Source organism: Gadus chalcogrammus, chromosome 13, assembly GCF_026213295.1.
Source record: "Gadus chalcogrammus isolate NIFS_2021 chromosome 13, NIFS_Gcha_1.0, whole genome shotgun sequence".
In the NCBI taxonomy this organism is placed as follows: domain Eukaryota; kingdom Metazoa; phylum Chordata; class Actinopteri; order Gadiformes; family Gadidae; genus Gadus; species Gadus chalcogrammus.
In genome coordinates, this window is record NC_079424.1 from 8075977 (window position 1) to 8098877 (window position 22901).

Sequence of the window (22901 nt, forward strand, 5' to 3'; positions counted from 1 at the left end):
AAAAGAGAAAGGAGAGAAAGTACAGAGTCGGTTCTCCGGCGGCGAGTCCGCGCTGGAAGCCCCGCTCGGCGCTGCGTCGCCGCGCGGGGAACTCAGAGGAGGTTTCACCGCCGCACACCAGCACGGGGGAGGCGGCGGCGGAAAGCATTCAGCTCCGACGACAGGGGGCGGCTGCCGGCTCCATCGCTCCACCCGCCCCCCGCCCCCCCTCCATCCATCCATCCATCCATCCATCCCCCCGCACAGCCCCACCCCACCCACCCGTCCCCAGCAGCCCCCTGTGCCTGCCTCCACGACAGCTGCCATTGATATGCAGGCCAGCGGCACGTCACTTTGACAAGATTCTAATAAAGATAAATAATGCCGCCCCCCCCCCCCCCCCAAAAAAAAAGAGAAAGCTGCCTTTTGATAATTTATTTTTTCTCCATTATTCTGCTAGCAATCAAGGGGCCGGGAGGCTGGGCAGACTGCAGACGGCCATTAAAAGCGGCTTTATACATTTACCACGTTGGCTGAGCCATGGAGGGAGAGAGGGAGGGAGGGGAGCTGGGGGTGTGAGGGGGGGGGGGGGGGGGGGGGGGGGGGGGGGGGGGCTGCCACGACTTGGCTCTGTGCCTCCCCAGCCCACCGGTGGAATATAAAGTGTCCTGCGGCTGATCCACCCTCCTCTGGCCTCCGCTCATCAATCATCCCATCAGCAGCCATTAGGAGCGCCGCGTGCCTCGGAGTAGCTGCGCCCGAGACGGCACCACCTGTGAAGCCCCCCCCCACCCTCCCCCCCCCCCCCCCCCCCCTCCTTCCGGCCTCCTTCCCACTCCGTCCCCCCGAGTCGTGACTCAGTCGTCATGAGTCGTGACTCAGTCGTCACGGCGATGTGCCGGCCCTTGAGCACCTAGTCCGGGGCGAGACGCGACCGCCGCCAACGTGACGTCCGCCCATCAGATGAGTGGCATTGTGGTGAGAGAGGAGATGCGTTCACTCCTCTCCCACCACAGGCGGATTTAATAAAAACCTCGCCTGAACTCATTAGTGCAACCTTGACGTCGTGGACCCCCAGCCCCCCTAAAGTACGCCCACCCCCCTCCCCGCGCTTACGTTGAGGAGCTGCTCGAAGGCAAAGGTGAAGCCAGACTTGTAGTCCGTGGTTCCTTTGGCCTGCATGTGAAAGACCGCCTCCTTGAAGATCTTTTTGTTGCGGATGTTGGCTTGGACCAGGTTCTTGAAGCAGGGAACCAGGGCCTCTGCCTTTTCGCTGAACTAGGGGGAAACACAATACACACAGACACATCACTCCCAAAACCCTGTGCCGTCTCACACGACCTTATTCTGTTAAATCGTTAGATCGTACTTTTCTGTATTTGTTCATTCAGTTTTTCTTTATGTTCTCTATGCTTCCCCATGGCTGCTGTGTACCCTGCTGTCTTTATTTCTACACACAGTATGTGTGGCTGTGTGTGTGTATGCATGCGTGGTGTGCGGTTGTGTGCAGATGGGCACTGCCCTTTGCCTCTGAGCCTGGCAGTAAACAGTGCTAATTACAACACTGCACACAAAGAACAGGTGTAGCTCAAATGCCATGGCAGAGCCTGGAACAGGAAGTCTGCCAAGGTAATATAGCCTGTCTCATCTCATACACCACATTAGCCTAAGACAGTGTGGAATCTGCGTCTGGATGTGGGTTTGTTCATTTGTCATATTTTGTCCCACAATGCATATATGTTGCATTTACTTGTATGTACTTTACAATAATGGTCTCTGTGAACTGCGTATGGATGTGGTGCAGAATTGTACTCATCTAAATATATATTCAGTGTGTATTAGACATTCTGTCTCATTGTGTCGCCGACAAAACAACATTTGTGTCGATTTGAAGGTCATCTTCAATCTTCATCATCTCTCCGGGTTTTCGAATGCATCGTGTAAAATAGGCAAGAAGAAAAGTTGCAGTTGCGTGTCGAGATTGTCACAGATGGAAATGAAAATGTATAATTTGGATCGGAAACGCTGTTTTGTCGGCGTACTTAGTGTTGGCGTGGGAGAAGAAAGGATTTCCACAGGGGCCTTTAATTCAACGGCAGGCGAGTTTCGTCGCATTTGCATGTTCTATACAATAACCTCCAGACATATACTTTATTTTTAAATAAGGCCACGAACTACAGCAAAAATTGACCTGTAAATTACAGCTCAGACCTTAGCTATTGTTGCGGTAGGTCATTGCGACGGTAACCAGCTAGCAAACTATATTGCCGTATATCTCATTGTGTGTCTCTGTAAGCCATTACTCTGAAGGAGTTTACCCTGGTGTTCCGACCCAGATTAACACAACCAATTCGTTGCTTTTAGAGCCAGGATTTAGAGCCATACACTGCCTAAAAGCAATGGATTATGGGGGATTACCTAAGCAAGTCTCCAAATAGGGCTAGCAAATCATTTGCTCTGTACGAATGTGTGTGTGTGTGTGTGTGTGCATATAAGTGAAAGAAAAATAAAGAGTTATGGTGTGTCTGAGTGAGGGAGTTACTAATAGACAATTTGAATACAAACTGCCACAATTCCGTTAACACAATAGGGGGCTGTGCATTTCTGCACATGCACAGATGTACATATTGCTACATCTCCTAGCTGAAGATGCAATGTTTCTACAGGGCATGAAGCTAAATAAATACTACAACCTAAATATGTGATTAGCATTGGTATTCAAAACACTAATTATATTTTGTGTTGTTGTTGCTGACGCTCGGCAGAGTACATCAGTGTTTTCTGTACATACATACACAATGTATACAGCATATATATATGTAGATGAATGCATCTGTATGTACACAACACAATATACATGTTTATAGATGCACCGGGCGACTCACGCTGGCCACGTTCACGTAGTCGTCGTCAGTCAGAGTCTCCAGCATCTCCATCACAGACGCCTTCATCAGCTTCAGAGTGAGGCCGCTCACACTGCCACTCCTGAGGGCGGACGCACATCATACATCACACACACACACGAACACGCACACATACACACGCAAACGCACACACATAAGTAAACAGACGCACACCCACGTACACATGCACACACACACACACATGCACACACACAGAAGGGCAAACAGACGCACACACATATACACACGCACGCACACACACAGAGGGGCGAACAGACGCACGCACACAAGTAAACACGCACACGCATACATACATGCACAAACGCACACACACACACAAACAAATACACACACACACACACACACACACACACACTCAAACACATGATAACGAGATAATTAAGAATACAAATTTACTTCTATCTCAATGATTTTAATGTAGTTGTATCAATCTCTTTCAATCAAAGCACATACAAACAAGGACACATATTGGATGTTAGCTTTAACCTTCACACCATGTAGCCTGATCCTACATCATTCATAGACATACACATGTCATTAAATACATTGATGATTTACTACTGTTTTATCCCCTTTTACTAATTTACATCAGGGCAACAGACAGACAGACAGTAGGCAGTTAGGAAGGGGAACAGCATTGGATCTGAGGCCACACCGACACACACCAACAGGGGGCACTAGCGGCCCTGTAAGAGAAGGACGAAGGTAAGGGAAGTGACCCCAGACAGAGGGCGTTGGCAGGGGAGGAGGATACTCACACATCGACTATGATCACCATGTCCTTTGGAGACGAAGCTCCTTGGATGTACCTGTGCAAAGACACACACACACACACACACACACACACACACACACACACACAGCTTTAATTTGTTTTCTTGATCTTTCCGAGGACAATGCACCAAATCATGGAGCCAAGACCCAGCTGTGATAATTCGGTCCTGCCACTTAGGCTACAACATTCTCAAATGGCTTAGGAGAGTTCGTAAGTTTAGCTTTTTAGTTTTGTTCGGGCTGGATCTGGCTCGGCTTCACGGTCGCCACACCCAAATACATACCCTACCCTAACGTAACCACTGGATGACTGATGATGATTGCAATATTTTCAGTGGGCCCCTCAATGAGAAAATTCCTAAAATATATGGTAGCTCTGCATGTATAAATATCCAAGATCCGTCTAAATACGATTGGCCCTGTCTCACGGTGTGTCTGAGCTCCACTTAATACTGTCAGTAAAATGAGACTGTTAATTTGCTGTGTCTTTGACGCCACAAATGATTTGCTTTGGCGGTGCCTTTGTCAAGGGGAAGACGCAAGCTGCTAAACACCATTAGGCTGCCACGGCAGAGCTCTCCCCGAAATAGGGCTGCTCTGGGTGTGTGTGTGTCAGCCCTGGCAGCACCGGGCCTAAAAGGCACAGACAGAACTGGGTAAGGAGGGAGGGTGGGAGGGCAGACATCTTGTTTGTTTACTGGAAGAGGCCCAAACGCAGCGTGAGTGCATGGTCGATAGACGGTGACATCCTAAAGGCAAAGCGAAAAAATCCGCCGCAAAATAAACGGCATTGAAAAAAATTTGCAGGAACGATTGAAAAAAAAAAGTCCATATTGACGGACGTTAAGTAGCACATCCAGGGGGAGGGTGAGGAGGTTGAGGGGCGGGGGGGGAGAGGAGGGTGAGGGGGATAGTGGGGGGGGGGGGGGGTCATGGAAGTGCTGGTTTGACATTCTAAGTGAGCCGTGTGAAACAGTGAGCAGCCATGGAAGGCAGAGCAACCATCAGGGGCTTTTCTTTCTGCTGATTATCAGCCTTTCCGCGGCCCAGACAGGCCAGCTGCCCGCCCGGCCAGAGAAGCTCTCTTCTTAAGCTGGGCCAACCCCCCCCCCCCGCCCTACGAGGCCTTTTTGGAGGCTGCTCTCTCATTGGCAGACGCCACACCACAACCTGGCCGCAAACCTCCCCAGACCAGACCCACGCGGTTGTGATGCGTCTCTCGTCGCGCGCCGCCGCCGCGGCTTGCTGGAAAACGACCCACACTCTCCCCCCCCCCCCCCCCCCACCCCCCCCCCAGCCCCCTAGACGGAGCAAGCGCTCGTCACCAGCCCTGGCGTGGCGCGATGCTGATTAACTGAGCATGCCCAGTGTGAGCGCTGGCAATGGGGTAGGCATAGGAGACAGAGAAAGAGAAGGGGGGTGGTGGCTGTGGTGGTGGTGGCGGTAGGGGTGGTGGTTGGGGAAAGAATCCAATTATTTCCAATAATAAAGAATGCCACATCAAAGCTGTAACTTCACGGCTCTCCACTACTGTGTGGCATATGAACTCCGGTTGGGGGGCCATGCGGCATATTGCCATGACTTTTTATCAATTTAATTACTGCAACCTTAATTTGAGGTAAGCGGGAAGGTTTGGAGAAAGGGAAGCAGGGACTCCACGGGGTGATGGCTTCATTCTGTGCAGTCGGTGTGGGGGATGGGGGGGGGGGGGGGGGGGGGGGGGGGGGGGGTGGAGTTCAGGGGTGGTTTCAAAGTGGTCAACGATGCGAGACAGAGGCTTGGTCCGAAGGCTGCCCACTTCTGCTCTCCACTCGGGCCCCGTAAACGGAAGGGCCCCCCCTGTCTGAAGACCCACTGAAAGATTTCATTAACTCTAGCAGACGGTTTATTTCTCATCGAGTGAGAGCAAAGGGGGGGCTGCCGAAGAGAGCTCCCCGCGTTATTTTTCAAGGCGCTGAATGTTAATCATATAGCGATGCAGACTTTTATTAGCGAGTCATTAAGGGGTCATCTCCCGTCGCCTGCTGCAGCCATAAGATTCGACTAAATGCTAAACTAGCCTCTGGCCCCTATAAATGTACGGCCGCCGCGGAAAATATCAGTTTCAGTAAGACTCTCTTAAAATGCAAGATATAATTGATGTCAGTAATGGAGGTTCAGGGGGAAATGTGAGAGGAATGCTAGAGCAGGGGACAGAGTTAGAGTGAGGAGTGCCCGACTTTATCATATTCGGCCATATCTTGCTGCGTCGGGGAAAAGTTGGTTTTTGACTATTTTTCTACTGATTAAACTAGCATTAGTCTTTCGGAAAAAACACATGAGGATTAGAATGTGGATTCCACATTTTTCATCCCGTGGGCTGGCGTAACGATCGACAGATATGACGAATCTCGGTTCAAGGCGATTGCCGTACAGCGCTCCGCATTTTGACTCATGGATTCCAGATGTGTTGTTTCTGCATGGATTCCAGTCAGTAATTACCGCTCCGCTCTTGCCCACTGATGCCGATCTTTCCCTGTCATTACCCAGTCTCCCGCGTGCCAGGGCCAGGTGACGAGCAGATGGGCCTGGCTGGTGCTGAACTAGGACCGGTTGGCCCTCCCTCCACCCTCTCCCAGCCCCCCCTCAGCCCCACAGCCCTGTGATCAGGCACACCGCGGTCCATGTCTTCCCAGCCATGGACTAATTGAGTGGTGGGCGGTTTGGCCCTGTGCAGACTTTGGGTTATTGTAGTCCTTTTCATGTTTAGTTTTCTTGGATTCGGTTCATTCAAACTAAACTAAACACTAGTGCCTGAACCACGGCATGTTTCTATTAAACATAATGACTGGATTTGATGGGCAGGATTAAGAGGACAAGGACTTTGGACCACTGACTATTAGTGGTCAGAGGTCCGGGATGACTAAAAAACTCTCTCTATCCATTTTGAATAGTATACAGTAGTATATTTCCAATACTTTTGTAGCCGTAATGATAACTGTTATGGATTATCGATCAATAACAAGTATTGATAAATGTTTAGGATTTATATTATCATTTAGGCCGATACTATGAATAAATATATTGTAATGTAATAAAAAGTTACGATCAACTCATTGATGTTAAGGGCGGTCAGTAAGGCAACACTGTACATAAAGTGAGGAAACGTCTAATGCAACCATCTATATTGTCGCCCAAATCACCTCAGTCATATCACACCTAGCCAGACATGCATGCGAAAACACTGTATACCCACACCCACACCCACATCTTAACGCAACACCCAAACACCCACACAATGAACACACAATGGCACATTTCTGCCTTGGTGTAGCGATTATATTTCTGTCCCTTTTGCAGGCAAAGCGACCTCATTGGAATTCATGAAATAGTTTTATCGGAGCGCAGGGCTACAAGATCAATACAGTTACTGTGTTTCCACCGCCTGATTGTGCCTCGGCACATTGACCCGTTGGAAGCATCGTGGTGCATTACATGTGAATCAGGAATTACCCAGCAGATACACATTGGACGCCGCACTGAACATTAAGTGGGTTCGGCATCACGACTGGAGCGCAAGCACGGCCTGTTGTTGCTCTGCATAGCCAGGGTTCGGCATGGGAGGATGCCTGCATTTCAACAAAATATTTTGTCCTGAACATACTGTAGGAGTTTTATTATTATGGCTTATCTATGGGATGAACGTATGTATACCTCTCCCCGTGGGCGGCATACATGCAGGCTGGGTACATTAGCAGTAAGAATACCCATACCTCATTTCGTTGTACTCTGCACAATGACAATAAAGTGAATCCAATCCAATCCAATCCATAGATTTATGTGTAAACTATGCAATTTTTGGTTATGTGTGTGTCCCGTTTGTGTGTGCTCGCATGTGTGTCTGTGTTTGTGTGTCTACCTATCTTGGAGTTTAAAAGTATGCTTGGGTTTATTTTGCGTCAATAGCCTTATTATTTTATGGACTGCTGCCCTCTTAGTGTGGCTCTGAATGTGGCAGCTGAAAAAGATCGAATTAAGATAAAAATATAGGAGACTGGGGCTGGGAGAGCCAGCATGGGAGATATTGTCTGCTTTTCTTCCTCCTCTGGTTGATTATTGAAGGGCTCGATTCCAAGAATGCATTTCCATATTTTCTCAGAAGAGGGCCAAGAGGTCCAACTTTTTAAGGGACAGTTAAGGGAATTTTATGGTCACACAAAATATATTTCTACATAAAAAAAGTATACATTGATAATCTTACATACCTCTAAACAGACAGCGTATACTGATATGAAGAGAATGTTGCTGTTGTTTTAGTTGATATGTCATACCAGTAACTTAGGAGGACACAAATGTTTCCATTCCTTAAGTCAGAGTCACATGAATGATTTAGCTCGGCTGGTTCGTAACTTTAAAAAATTCGGAGCATCATTGTGAAACAGTAATAGTATTTTTGTATGTCGGGGGGACTGGACAGGCCTTGAAGAAGATGAGACCACCAGACCCTTTTTACGACAACATATTCAACAGGGGGGGCTCCAACCTTCATGGACTTACCAGTGGCCATATTTACTGAGAAGGTGCATTGACTTTTCTCAGAAATCAATAAGTGATATAGTCTGCATGTGGGAGCAAACCTGGCCAGTAATAGGATCTTTGCAACGCTTGGCTAACAGGACTCCATGGCTGTCTCTCCATTGCTATCTCATCCCGGTCACCCTCTGTCTCTCCCCCTCGCTCTCTGTCTTGCTCTATCGCCCTCAGTCTTGCCTCCCTTCCCCCTCTTCTCTGCGCTCTCTGGGATAACGCGAACAGACATTATAATGGACGATTGTTAATAATTAATGTCAGAGCGATCTGAGGCAATTAAGTGTGTTGACTGGACCCTTAATTTTTCTTGGGGATGTTAGGGGGACAGAGTGAGAGAGAGAGAGCGAGAGCGAGAGCGAGAGCGAGAGAGAGAGAGAGACCTTCTCTATGCTGATCTCCCTGCACGCATTCCATCAGAGGCGGGGTGGCCCATCCCTGGCCCAGACCACTTATCCGTCCCAGGGACCATGTCAGTGTTGGACCACAAACTGACCAGGCATGCTGGTTCTCCTCTTGACACACTGCTTTGGTAAAGCCATGACTTAAGACTCGCTGCCAGCACTGGCAAGCCTAGGAGCGCTGTTGTCTGTTATTATTGTTATTACATTTTCCTGTGGCCAGGGATCACGGCTAACCGAACGTGAGGGTCTATCGTGTCCGAGTGTTAGTGAGGGTTTGGCCTCCAGAAAATAGGCTGTCAAAAGAGTTGTCTGGGGACACAACGTGTTAAGAGTATGAAGTGACGCGGTTTGACCTGAAACTCAGTGGCGCTCCGTGTGCCTGGCCAATCAGCGCGCCAGCCTTATGTTGCTAAGCAACAGCACAACAGAACCCCCCAAAAACATGTGATGGGACTTAGGTCCATGCAGGTGTAAAGGCGTTGCAGAAAGGACAAAATAAAATAAAAACAGGATTACCTTTAGAGTAAGGTCCACGGGTTATTTATTTTATTTTAATAAATGTGTACTTGCTGACCAAAGCATGCGTTTCTCAAGATTAAGTAGCTGACAAATTCCTCTTCCCTGTTTCCAGGTACTGGCCTTCCCCCGACACCACTGAAGCATGCGTAGCGAAACAATCCTCTGACAAAAGCCTTAGTTAAACATCTCATGTATATAAACACCATCTTTCTATTTTCCAATTTCAGTTTGTTGTTTCTCACCCCCCCCCCCACCTCCCCCGAAGCAATTCCCAGGTTCGATTAACCATTAATATTTCCTGTGTATTCCTTTGTCCCGTTCGGTGCGTCGCCCTATCTGGCAGAGCAGCGCTGGTGGAGCCTGTGTTTCTCTGGTGTTCACTTAATTAAATTGTCAGGTAACACCTCGTTAAGCCCAGTGCTTAGGGACACACCGCTCTGTTCACCAGCGTCTTCCGTAAACCTCAACATCCATTTAACCCAGAAAGGAGAAGACGCCAAGGAAACCAGCATACTACTCACCGCATTTCTGTGTGACTTGACACACTTTTAAAAAAAAATTTTTTATAACTTTAAACTAATTCACAGAAGCCCTTTTATGTGTTACAGTTTGTCTTAATTACAACAAAGAGACTTAAGTGGAGGGGTATTTCAATGGGGATACACGTGTACTCTACTCCTTAGAAAGGGTGGTAATAATTACTCAGAAATATGCCGTTTAATTGATCGTAATTCTTGGCTATCATCACATTAAAGCGAGAATGACCTACGTGATTGCAAGACTCAAATAAATTAAAATAAAATAACAACAGGGCTTGTACATCAGGACGCCATATTGAGAGGTTTCAAGGGAGTTGTAGTACTGTATAAAACAATAAACTAACAATGTAAATACATCGAAATCTAGGCTTATATGTTGATTTGCCACGTCTCGCATGAGAAACACTGTGGCAGTTTCAAACACCACAATGTCAAATTAAATGATTCATCATCATGACAAATGAGTTCACGATTAATGACTAAACAATGTTGAAAAAAAAACATTAACACCAACACAAATACTAGCATTCCAATGCACCTGGGCTTGAATAGATGGAGAGGGTCATTGAGATTGTGACATTGTGATGGACAAGCCCAATATCTTACTGTATTAATCCCTGAGCGATCATCGATGAACAACTGTGATCGGATGTGTCTTGCACTCTGTTCCAATCACGTCTGTCCCCTTCCGCCCTGAGCTCCCCCACTGGGGTGGCCCCATAGAAAGAGTTTTCCCTTGACTTCCCCCTTCTGCTGGTAAACACTAACCCTGGGAAGGTGGCACAACGGATTTGTCATGCCGTATAAAAACCTTTAAAACTATCCGTACGCGTTTGATCAAAGTATCCAGTCAACTTGGTTGACATGTTTTCAGCCCCTATTGGATGGACTTTAATGTGGAGGGCCTGACACACCCTGGAGGCTTCTAGATCCCTCAGGCTTCACCGCTCCCCAGAACCCGGGCCTGGCCTTGGCTTTCAATGCACGCCCGATCCAACTTACCCAGGATGCGTAATAATAACGGAGATAAGATGAAGTGCTTTGTAAATAGCTTCTTATGAAGATAGCCCTTACCATGGTCTCCGGCGGACGTCGTAAAGGTCAATCTTATTCGGCGCCTTCCACGGAGTGGCTGGGGAGAGAGAAAAAAGACACCATATAGCGGTGATGCCGCGTGCTGTTGTGTGCAGCGCACTCGGAGACAGGATTATATCAAAGTAATCATAATTTCGCCCTATCGAGGCTGCCAGAGGAGCCATCTGATAAGAGATTGCCAATGTTCTGCAGCCAGAAAGCTCCAGGGTCAATTTAGACCTTATCTGGCAGTGACTTATGAGGGAGAATGTTGACTACCTGGGTAGTATCTGGTCACTCCGGTGGCGCTGCCAAACACCTGCCAGCGCAGGGAGCTGTCCTCGCGTCGGTTATCGATGAAGAGCCTCTCCAGGGACTGGGTCCAGTTCAGCTCGTTCAGGATGGTGGGAGCTGTGGGGTGGAGACAGGCACGCATGCACGCACACACACACACACACACACACACACACACACACGCACACACGCAAGCATGCACACACGCACGCATAACCACAAGCAGGGACACAAACACACACACACACACACACACACACACACACACACACACACACACACACACACACACACACACACACACACACACACACACACACACACACACACACACACAGAGATAAATCACAGTTAGAGAAACAAAATATCGGAGCGGGACGTGCAGAGCAGAATGAATGGCGCACAGAAATTCACGCATGTGTCAAAGAAACACAATGGTGTGTTCGGAGACAAATGACCTTGTCCCAGAACACCTGCCCTACATGGGCAGACATGTATGCAGGAAGTACGGCCGCAGATTGCCTTCCGAGTAGGAGGGCATCAGAGGACTGATGAGGTATCTCAGATGACCTTGAGGAGGTCACTTCCAGCAGCGGGGGGAAACGGTTTGTAGAAGAGGGAGCGGCGTTTGTGTATGCGTGTGATGGAACTCACTCGCTCATATGCATATATTTACATAAAACTATATATATACAGTTTAACCATAGGCAGAGAGGGAGGGGGGGAAAGAGAGAGAGAGAGAGAGAGAGAGAGAGAGAGAGAGAGAGAGAGAGAGAGAGAGAGAGAAAGACAGACAGACAGACAGACAGAGGGAAAGAGAGAGAGAGAGAGAGAGAGAGAGAGAGAGAGAGAGAGAGAGAGAGAGAGAGAGAGAGAGAGAGAGAGAGAGAGAGAGAGAGAGAGAGACAGACAGACAGACAGACAGACAGACAGACAGACAGACAGAGCGAGAGACAGAGAGAGAGAGAGAGAGAGAGAGAGAGAGAGAGAGAGAGAGAGAGAGAGAGAGAGATAAGCCTGATGGTTTGGAAAGGCAAAGAAAGACAATGCGGAGAGAAAGTTGTCTGTGTGCGTGTGGATGAGTGCACCAGGCTGCGTGTTCAAACTAGCTAAGGTCACAGTTTTATCTCTCAGGTCAAGCAGTAAAGTATGAGGAATGGGTTTACGATCCTGGAGAGGAGCATTCATCATCAAGTCAACCAGAGCTGCGTATCTTTGTATATGTCATTATCGTTCGCTATCTCTCCATTAAACAAACACACAGTCACATTTGATTTGCTCGCCCCCAACTGTGTCTCAACTAATGCAAATGTTGTTCTACTTGTTTTAATGTAGTACGGAGTAGCACAGGCAAATATTCGTAATCACGCGAATGCAAGCACACACACGAGCTTGTGCACACGCACAAGCACACATACTCACACACACACGCATACACACGCACGCACGCACGCACGCACGCACGCACGCACACACACACACACACACACACACACACACACACACACACACACACACACACACACACACACACACACACACACACACACACACACACACACACACACACAGGCATTGAGTTTGTGTTAAATACTGGAGTCAGAAGAAAAGTGGAGTGCCATCAGGGGTTTAATGGCCACCTGATTAAAGAGGAAACAAGACAAGGTGCTGAGCCGAGGGGAACTGATTTAATTACTCGACCAACCAGAGCTAGATAAGCCCAGGGAACGCCTGGTCCAGCATTCCCATTCCTACCCAAGTACAAATGCGCCATCACATCAATCACACTGCTAATATTTTCTATAAATATACATATGTAGCTGGTATTTGTTCTGCCACAAATGTTGCTACTGGCCTTCATATTATCTAACCTCATACATAAAACGCACTTGTACGTTCGGATTCCGCTTACATCGCAAGTGCTACCGGGACAGAATTCGGATACAAATGCATAAAACAACCGCACACAGGCACAAACATACACACGCAAACGCTCACTCACGCACGCACTGACACGCAAACGCACACGCATCCACAGGGATATTCAAGAAGCACTAAGCGTTGTCTGGAGGATATAGGATATGAGAGCCAAATTGCTTCTGTCACCAACGGGAGTGCCGCAACATGTTTTTCTCAAAATTCATACATATAAACAAAATAGAGGAATGAAGGGGGTGGGGGGGGGGGGGGGGCGAGAGAGGTAACCCTGCAGACAAAACGTCAGAGAGAGAGAGAGAGCAGAAGGGTAGAATATAGATAAAGAGAGCAACAAAGAAATTTACAAGAAATAGGGGCTGCTTTTAAAGAGGGATGAATGCCAAATCCCTGATGTAAAATCACCATTAGAGACACAAACACCTCCATCGTTAAAGACACCGTCATAGACGATCAACGATAGAGGCCTTTTTTTGGGTTTATGTTCTATTGTGTTATTCAGAAATATCCACTTCTTTGCTTTGACATTCATGGATTCATTCTCTCTATGGAGAAGAATTTCTTCCCCACATGATAAAATGTGGGTTCATTCTTATTCCGTAGCTCACATTTAACGGCCTGGCTGTGTAACGAAAGTGAAAGCTGTCTGGCATCTTCTGGAATATCTTCTGGCTACAAAGTGTGACAACCAATGCTGTCGTCTACAAGGTCTACAAACAAACACAATCGTGTTAATGTTTTCTCTCGCCCTCTGAATGGAAAAAAACGTCTTCTATTCCATCACCACGCGGACGACGCCCTCCTCTTCCAGGAGTTGGGTGATGATGAGGAGGAGCATCGCAGCGGCGTCGGAGGGGGAGGCTGGGCTCTCCCCCGCTCTGCGTCCTTCTCAAGGGGCCCGCCCGGCTGGAGGGCCCTGGAGCGGAGCCAGGCGGGGCCGGGATCAGGGCTCAGACGGTGTAAGCTGGTGAAACAATATGTGCGGCTCACGATTTAATTACTTTGCTTACTCCGTAGCTAAACGCTGGTGGTGCTCGTCAGCCCGTCCCCGATACTCTTCACTGTGTTCCCGGGGAAACACGGACCTGACACGTGATATGATGCTGAAAATGTGCTCTTTTCAAAGCTGGGTTTTGACACGTTGTGTTTAGGATTATTGTCGAGTCATGGAAACGGTTAAAATGGATCAAATACACGTTGTGCTGCCACACGGACTGAAGACTTTATCAACTGAAAGATACTTGTTTCTTAAAAGTGGCACTCACAGTAAAATTAAGCTCCCAATGATTTGCTATCTGATGTAATCCAACCAGGCTTAATCGCTCTATTTATAACAATTTAAACAACAAAATAAAATGTCATTTTTTTTTGTAAGTTTGTTTGTCTGATTATCGCAAGCCACAAACTACACGTTTTCGTTTTTTTCCTCCAAATTCACCTGGGACCCGCACTAGACCTGCTTGGCTCAAGCTTGATCTGATAATGTGTAAAAATAAGAATGATCCTTTTAGCGCCAGCCCTGTTGCGGTGGGCTGCTGGGGGCGCCGCGGCGCTGCTATCTCTGCTCTTATCTCAACGTGTTGGCCGGCTCGGTGGTGATAACGGCAAGGCCAGGGAGACACAGCCTTCTGCAGGATGGATGCTTCTCTAACGGGCTGCGGAGGTAACCCTTACCCCTGGTTTAAGGAAGGTGAGCCAGGGCCATATCTGGGTTTGTGTGTGTGTGTGTGTGTGTGTGTGTGTGTGTGTGTGTGTGTGTGTGTGTGTGTGTGTGTGTGTGTGTGTGTGTGTGTGTGTGTGTGTGTGTGTGTGTGTGTGTGTGTGTGTGTGTGTGTGTGTGTGTGGTACATATGCCTTTGAACCAAGGGTATAGAGGTGGTCCTTGTATAGAAGCCATCAGTAAACACTGGCCGATATGTAGATGCAGACCACCTCTACTGTCAGCACCAGACACACACACACACACACACACACACACACACACACACACACACACACACACACACACACACACACACACACACACACACACACACACACACACACACACACAGACACACACACAGATCTGCAGGTTATCTCTGTAGAAATACGGCCACACTGTAGATAAGGGACCACAAGCAAACTAATTCTCTTTGATTTATTCTGTAAGGAGACGCCATGACTTCTATGGACAGTTGATAAAAATAAATATTTCCCGGCGGGGGCAGAGGAGGGAGGGAGGGGGGGAGGGGGGGAGGGGGGGGAGGCAGGGAGGGAAGGGGGGAGAGAGAGTGAGGGAGAGAGTGAGGGGTAGGTGGGGTGCTCAGGGAAGCGGACAGGCCCCCCCCGGGTGTCATGGCGGCCTCATCTTTCACATTAAACTGGGGCCCCACTCGCTGATATCTTTAAAAGGTAATGTATCACCCCCACAGCAGACCCAGCCCGTCCTGGAGCACCCTGGGTCTGGCCCCTACGCCACACAGCCAGGCAGCAAAACAATTATGGGCGGGATTTATGACGCACGGCCGCACAAAACCGTTCCTCAACGCTGCCCCTCCTCTGTCCATCCCCATGCCCCCATCCCGTCCCCGGCCCTGGCCCGTACCCACCATGAAGCACCCCCCCCCCCCCCCCACACACACACCCTGGTCCCGACCCCCAGAGATGACTACCTTGGAAACACAGAGACTAGCCAAACCAGTACCCTGGAGATAAAGAGCCATCAAATCTAAATTGCACATTATGTCTCGGTATTAGCCTGGTGTTACGTTGACCTGGGACGCTGGCAAAAGGGCTAAGGAGCCCTGCGCTATTTAACAGAAGGACACCTGCAGCCCATTAAAGCCCTCCATTATGTCTAATGGCGCTAATGCTATTATGTGGCTCGGCCCCTACTTTGAAGACTTACAACCATTATCATTGACATCTTCACAAAGCTCTCGCTGATCCTTTCTGAGAAAAGGGGCGGCCGAGAGAAGCTCTTTGGTGTTAAAAAGATGACACATTTTGACACTGACGGAGAAACTCAAAAGCTTCTTCCCCAAACTTTCAGAGGGCAGAAGTGTGTAAGACTAACTTCCAGAGGGCAAAGGCAGAAAAAGTAATTTAAAATGCTATCACGGTGGTTTTCAACAGTTCTGGATACACCAAGGGAACCGGTCGATTTAAATAAACTTTAAATATTTAGGTGATGGTGACCTGAGAAGAATATACAATTATGTTGAATCATTTGCATTAAAAGTACAATATTTCACATCAACAATGAGCATTTAAAACGGGTTCTACATTTCAAATTCATAATCTCGGAGAACGACAAGAACTGCACTGCTAGTTGATCAGCTAATGTTTAAATTTGCACTATGTATTTATTGTTTGCAAGTCATAAACCAGCGTGTGTGGCATCCGTCTTGAAATCCTCTCTAAGCTCTAAGCTTTCTTCATCTTTGAAACGCAACTCAAAGATTTACCATGTTTTAGCACAGCTCTGGTCATGGAGCTTTAAGATGGACGACGGAATCTTGTTATGGTGGTTCCATTTACAATGCTATGGTTATTGTAATGTTACATGGTAATGGTATCAGTAATGTTACAATCAACCCAAATTAATCTTCCAATCATTTGAAGAGAGATGGTAGTGGCCATGGTTAACAGTGGCTGGATAACACAAAGTAATACAGAAGGAAGTGAAGGTACACCTTAATGCTAAACAAGCTATTCCTATTTATAGTCTGTATCATTAGGTTCTGCGTCGTCTCTCTCTCTGTCTGTCTATGCCTCTCTTTCCTCCTACCTTTTGTCCCGTTCATTATGATATGAGCTGACTGGAGCTGTTTTTGAAGCTTTTATTCCCCAGATGAAACAGTAGAAACAGAGAGCCCCTCATAAATGTAAGAACTTTCTGGAAACTGAGCTAACTCTGAGCAGGGAAAATTGGCTCTTTGAGACACTGGGTAAATGTTAGGAAATAAACAGAAACAGCTGTGCTGCTCAGCAATCGCTGGTCTGTTACAATCATTCATGGTTTACTTTTGTAAATTGCTAATTTCTCTGAGGAAACAATTGCAATCATAACAGGAGTATAGGCAACACATAAATGACAAATGAATATTTGCTGTGCGAGTTTAAAAACCAATGTTGTGCTACTCTTTTTGTTCATATTTTTGGCTGTTAGTATACCGTCAATTATTAAACACCGCCACTGGAATATGTTGATTCATCCAGACCCAGAAGAACAACAATAATTTGGAATAACACAGAGAGCGGACGACGTCTCCCTCGTCATTCATGGAGCTCCTTCTCCGTCGTCTTCTTCGTCTTTTAATTAAAGCGATGCAGTAAATAACAAATAGATGAAATGTAATTTGCGGGCTTGCTGGGGAGTGAAGTAGCTCTCTGTCCTCCCTGCTCTAATTAGCGTGTGGGTAAACGATAGTGCCCCTTCAGCGGGCACACACTATGAGGGGGGGGGGGTGCGGGCGGAGAGAGAGGGGGAGACGGAACCAGTCAATTCGAGGAGAACGGCAGAATTATAGCCCTCGCAGTTTTAAAACTGTCTCTCCGTTCTCCTGGGGTCTGTAAACTAATTTTAAAGCCACTTCTTACCACACCCCCACAACTTTCGCCTTCTCTCTCTCTATCTCTTTTCAGGCGTTGTCTTTCTTCTCTTCGCTAAATCGCTTTCGCTTTTCTTTCCCGCCCGTAAATCTTTTGATTTTGAAGAGTGCCGGGTTGATCCGGAGCCTGGATTGAGGTTGGCTGACAGGGTGACACACACTTGAGGCACCAGGGGTGAGTGGCAAGATTAAAGAGTCAGGCTTTAAAGGGTGTGTGTGGACTCGGTCCTCCCCCCTACACACACACACACACACACACACACACTCACACACACACAACCCCCCAAACACAAACACATACACATACACAAATTGATTCCAACAGCTAAAAGAGATTAGTCAGCCAAGTACTCATTCATTTAATCAGTTCTAATTTCAAATTGCCTTGGAGTGAATAGAAATGGTATCCATTTAACAGAAAGCCACTTGATTGTTGTGGCCAGACATTGGAGCTTTTCCCCAGACCGTTACCAAAGCCGGACAGAGTGCTCCAAGTGCTGCTAGAAAATAAACACTATCTACAGGAGCCCTGCTTTTATTCATTTGGTCCTCTTGTTCAAATTCCTTTTGCTTTTCATTTGTGTCCAAGTCCACCTCAGACCACACGCACACACACAAGCACGCGCACACACACACACACCTGACATGCGCACACGCAAGCACACACAGATATACGCGTGCACAAATAAAGCACACCGACACACACGCGCACACACACACACACACACACACACACACACACACACACACACACACACACACACACACACACACACACACACACACACACACACACACACACACACACACACACATACACACACACACACACACACACACACACACACACACACACACACACGTGTAAGACAGACTCAGGCAAACTGAGTCTGATGGTGCTGGGTAGACGACTGCTCCCTGGAGGGGCCCAGAGGGGGGTCTGCAAGACCGCGGGGACCGGCGACCACAAGGCAATAGTGGCCTGAGACATGGGGGCCAGGGAACACACGTATTGTAGGGGGATGTATGGTTGATGTCTCCCTGGTACTCCCCCCCCCCCCCCCCCTCCCATGGGGAGGACACCGCGGCGGGGGGGCCAGGGGGGGGAGGGAGGGAGGGGGGGCGTAACGGATGAGCAGGAACTCCTGGTGGTCGTGGCGAGGGATTTATCCCCCCCCATTGCAATCCACCAAAGCTTCACACCATGCACTCTTTCATCTTCACACACATACACTAGCACACACACACACACACAGACACACACACTTAATCACTCCAGTCACAACAGTCAACTCTCATAGCCGAGGTTCCCGCTATGTCTGTCCACAAAAGCCAGATGACAGCAAGACCGGCCTGCCACAGGAAAGGGCTTAGCATACAGGGGGATTTACACTCCATTCAGAACCACACAATACTAATGGAAACAAGTCCTATGGCCTGCCTCTATTAAATGTCCTTTTCCCCCTCTTTCTGTAAAGGTGGGGGACACGGATGCCTTTCTTTCCCCCCATTGAATGGCGGCAGTACGTTATGGATAACCCCTGCATGATGGGAACAAAAAAAAACAACTGTGGAAGGTGTGACTCACCGGTGGGCACGTGTCAGGCGTGCACGTGTCAGTCATGCCCCGTGCAGAGCGTGCACGTCACACACACGTGTCACACGTAACGCGTGCGGCTGCAAAATTACTCACCCTGGCTTAGTATCTTCTATTGACAGGAGCCCACCTGACCCAATTACCACATTCAAATGAACCTACTAAATGCCCCCCCTCTCCTCCCCCCCCTAAGAATAGGGTTCTTCAGGCTCCCTGGCTGCTCACCTCGTCCTCGCACTCGGTGATTATTTTGGAGGATTATATTCCTCAGGCCTATTCCTCCACAATCATTCCCCCTTCCCTCGTCATCGTTTCCAAAACATTTACCAGGGGAATTGAACCAGCCCGAGACGCACCACCCACGTCGATTTATTCCCTATGTGGCCGTGGCGACGGTGTCCATCCCATAATAAGCAATGATAATTAGAAGAAAAACTGTGTGAATGTTTGACCTGAGCTAATTAGAAAGTTTGCCGTCCTGGCAGCGGGATTCAGCGGCGGGATAACGATTCATAAAATGGTCCATTAAGGCGCTCAGGGAACACTCTCGGTCTCAATAAATGGACACGGTCCCTAGCAGACGAATCAAACCAGGACGCACGCGCACGCCGCCTCATTTAGCCGCCCAACAGGATCACAATAAAAAAAAAAAAAGACTGAAAGAAAGTTTGGTTTAAATGGTTTCTATTATTAACGCGTCGCTCTCTCCTTCCCCCTTTCTTCTCGCCATCTCTCCCTCCCTCCCTCTCTCCTTATATCTCGGTATGTCAATGCATCCCAGTCTTTCAGTCCATTCCTCCACTTAACCTCGATGTCATTAAAGGTGGCGATACAAATTTGGAAAAGAAAGGACCCCGACTTCTTCAGAACGCCCAGTTTATTCGTTTGGTTCCTTTTTTTTTTTTGCTAATTGAATGAATTCTCCATGCCTGATAACCGCCCTGCGTTCCCAATCACTGCATTAGCCTTGTACGCAAATCAAAGGAATACACTGAAGGGGTTGCTGAGCTAATGAACGTCATTAGCACTTTATAATTCCCTGATCGAATCTGACAAGAATCAGACGTCCGTTCTTCTGGCCTGTTTACCTCTTACCTCCCTCTCCTCCTTTCTCTCTCCCTCTTTCTCTCCCCCTCTCTCTCTCCCCCTCTCTCTCTCTCTCCCTAGATAAATAATACCACATAGCAGATCAGCAAAAGCCAAACGTGTTTTGATGTACGAAGCACTATGTGATGTTACCAATGTTATTATCTGTGTCAGGTAGGAGTTAACAGTAAATACTTATAGAATCTGAATATAATATATAATATATATATATAATCAATAAACAAAAAAGAATGTTATATGTGCTTTGATACAACATACAAAGCCTTCCATGCATTGTATCGGACTCCCCAGAGTGCCAAAAAAAGGCCCTTTCATTCCCTCAGTCATTTCCTCAGACAGGGGATTCAGAGCCCGCTACCGCAAAAACATGGCTTCAGGAACAATGAGCAAGAGTGATTGCTCTATTGTGAGTGAGCAGCAGCCTCACAGAGAGAGAGAGAGAGAGAGAGAGAGAGAGAGAGAGAGAGAGAGAGAGAGAGAGAGAGAGAGAGAGAGAGAGAGAGAGGTGACCCAGCATGGGAGTCTGTGAAAAGAAAGGTGCTGTTTACGGGCAGAATAAAGAGACAGATAGCGAGACAGAGAGAGAGAGAGAGAGAGAGAGAGAGAGAGAGAGAGAGAGAGAGAGAGAGAGAGAGAGAGAGAGAGAGAGAGAGAGAGAGAGAGAGAGAGAGAGAGAGAGAGAGAGAGAGAGAGAGAGAGAGAGGAAAAGAGAGATAGAGAGAGAAATATAGGGGGGAAGTGAGAGAGGGGCGGTGAGAGAGAGGGGCGGTGAGAGAGAGGGGGAGATAGCGATAGCGAGAGAGAGAGGGGGGGAGATTGGAGGGGGTGAGAGAACAAGGTTTTGAAACCATTAGCTGTGTATGCGGATGCTCTGATCAAAGTAAGGAGCCAGTCAGAGGATGATCAACAGATTCAAAGTGGATCACAGAGGAGGGAAAACGACGAGCGGAAACGAGTGGGGCCCCCCCTGGAGAGACACGTGCTCAGTTCTGTCCTGTTTGGCAGGCATGGCAACGCGGGGGGGGGGGGGGGGGGGTCTGGAGCCGGTAGGGACGAGAGAAAACCAACCCGGAGCCAAATACTACACGAGTCCACCAGGGGAACCCAAGGTTATTACACTACACAAGTGTTGGAGGATTGTGAAGGAGCTGGGAGGCGATCATAATAAAATAAAACCCACACTGGAAGCAGTGGAGAGCCAAGCGGAAACCCCCCGGGGGTTCTGTGTTTAAACATGGTCGTTTAAGATGCACCGGGGGCTTCTGGGTACTTTGGGGGGCGCAGCGGAGGGTGTGCAAGAGAGGTAGAGGAGGAAGAACGAAGAGGAGCATCAATGGGAAGGTTTTTTCCAGCTAGCGGGTTTGTACTCACAGCCCTTGTAGATGTCGGTTGGGATCTGCACAGCGCTGGAAGAGTAGTTGACCTTGTTCTTGAAGTTGGGGTCGTCCACAAACTCTAGCTCCAAGGAGAACGGATTCTCCAACAGGTTCTCCTCCTCGCCGTCCTCGGTCTGCACACACACACGCACGCACGCACACATAACACACATTGGGGTGAGTACACAATTAGGATAGTCAGGGGGGACTGCATTATGTTTTCATTCCAACATGAGACTTGACAGAAGACATTAGTAGCAATGGTACGTAGATTGTGTAGCTCTCACACGCGCGCGCGCACACACACACACACACACACACACACACACACACACACACACACACACACACACACACACACACACACACACACACACACACACACACACACACACACACACACACACACTTGCTTTGTGTCACCTAAAGCTGACTTTCTCATGATCTACAGGGGGCTCTGTAACATGTATATTCTAATGAGAACGAAAGGTAGAACGTAAAGCAAACCAAAAATTTAAAGCTAACTTATTAAAAGCTAAGCGGCTGAGAGACTCAACTCAAACTGATGGATTTCTTCTTGATCAGGTATTCATAGAGCCACAATATTTTCGTCTGGAAATAAATACATGGCACCTTGATTGAACAACAGCCGCTGGCCTGGCTTTCACACTAATTCTCTTATCAGCTCATTTAACTCCCCAGGGTGCACAACAAGATGTGTACGTACTTGCAAAAGGGCTGTCAAATGTTTTTGGTACTTTGCTAACCAGATATACACTTCTTGCAATTGTACGGTGAAATTAAGACACAGAAAATGCTGGCCATCAACTGAGCATATGTGAAACCTATCTGACGATTGCTGAAGGTTAGTAAAGGTTGTAAAGTGATGTCCTTAATGAAGGAAACATTTTTGCCATGTACTGCATTCTATAGGATGAACAGGAAAATAGTTCCTGGGATCTGGACTCTGGAGTTTGACTTTTAGGATTGTTACATCTGTGCAGGTCCAAAACACACCCATAATATTAACACAACAGCATGGGTTAATTATATTTGACATGATAAAAAACTGTTTGTTAGTATTTTGCCAAAATTAAAGTGCCCCATGCTCACTGCATAAATTGATTGATGGCCCTTCTTTAATTGACAATTAAAATGTAATTACAAGCTGTTGTTGGGACATGTGATCTGTTCCTGTCCAGTTGAAAGTCAAGATAA

At 47.8% G+C, this 22901-nt stretch overlaps 1 protein-coding gene across 1 annotated transcript in view; it reads right to left on the reverse strand.

The window, feature by feature from the left end:
* The window catches only part of LOC130402345 (voltage-dependent calcium channel subunit alpha-2/delta-2-like), a 30042-nt gene extending 8163 nt beyond the window's left edge, over positions 1 to 21879 (reverse strand). The window contains exons 1-6 of the mRNA XM_056606496.1: positions 21679 to 21879; positions 11059 to 11190; positions 10780 to 10837; positions 3662 to 3712; positions 2865 to 2964; positions 1096 to 1257 (exon numbers count right to left, since the gene is read on the reverse strand). Of these exons, the coding sequence (XP_056462471.1) occupies positions 1096 to 1257; positions 2865 to 2964; positions 3662 to 3712; positions 10780 to 10837; positions 11059 to 11190; positions 21679 to 21856 (681 nt within the window). The 5' untranslated portion in view covers positions 21857 to 21879. The remainder of the gene's footprint in view (positions 1 to 1095; positions 1258 to 2864; positions 2965 to 3661; positions 3713 to 10779; positions 10838 to 11058; positions 11191 to 21678) is intronic.
* Between the last annotated feature and the right edge of the window lie 1022 nt (positions 21880 to 22901).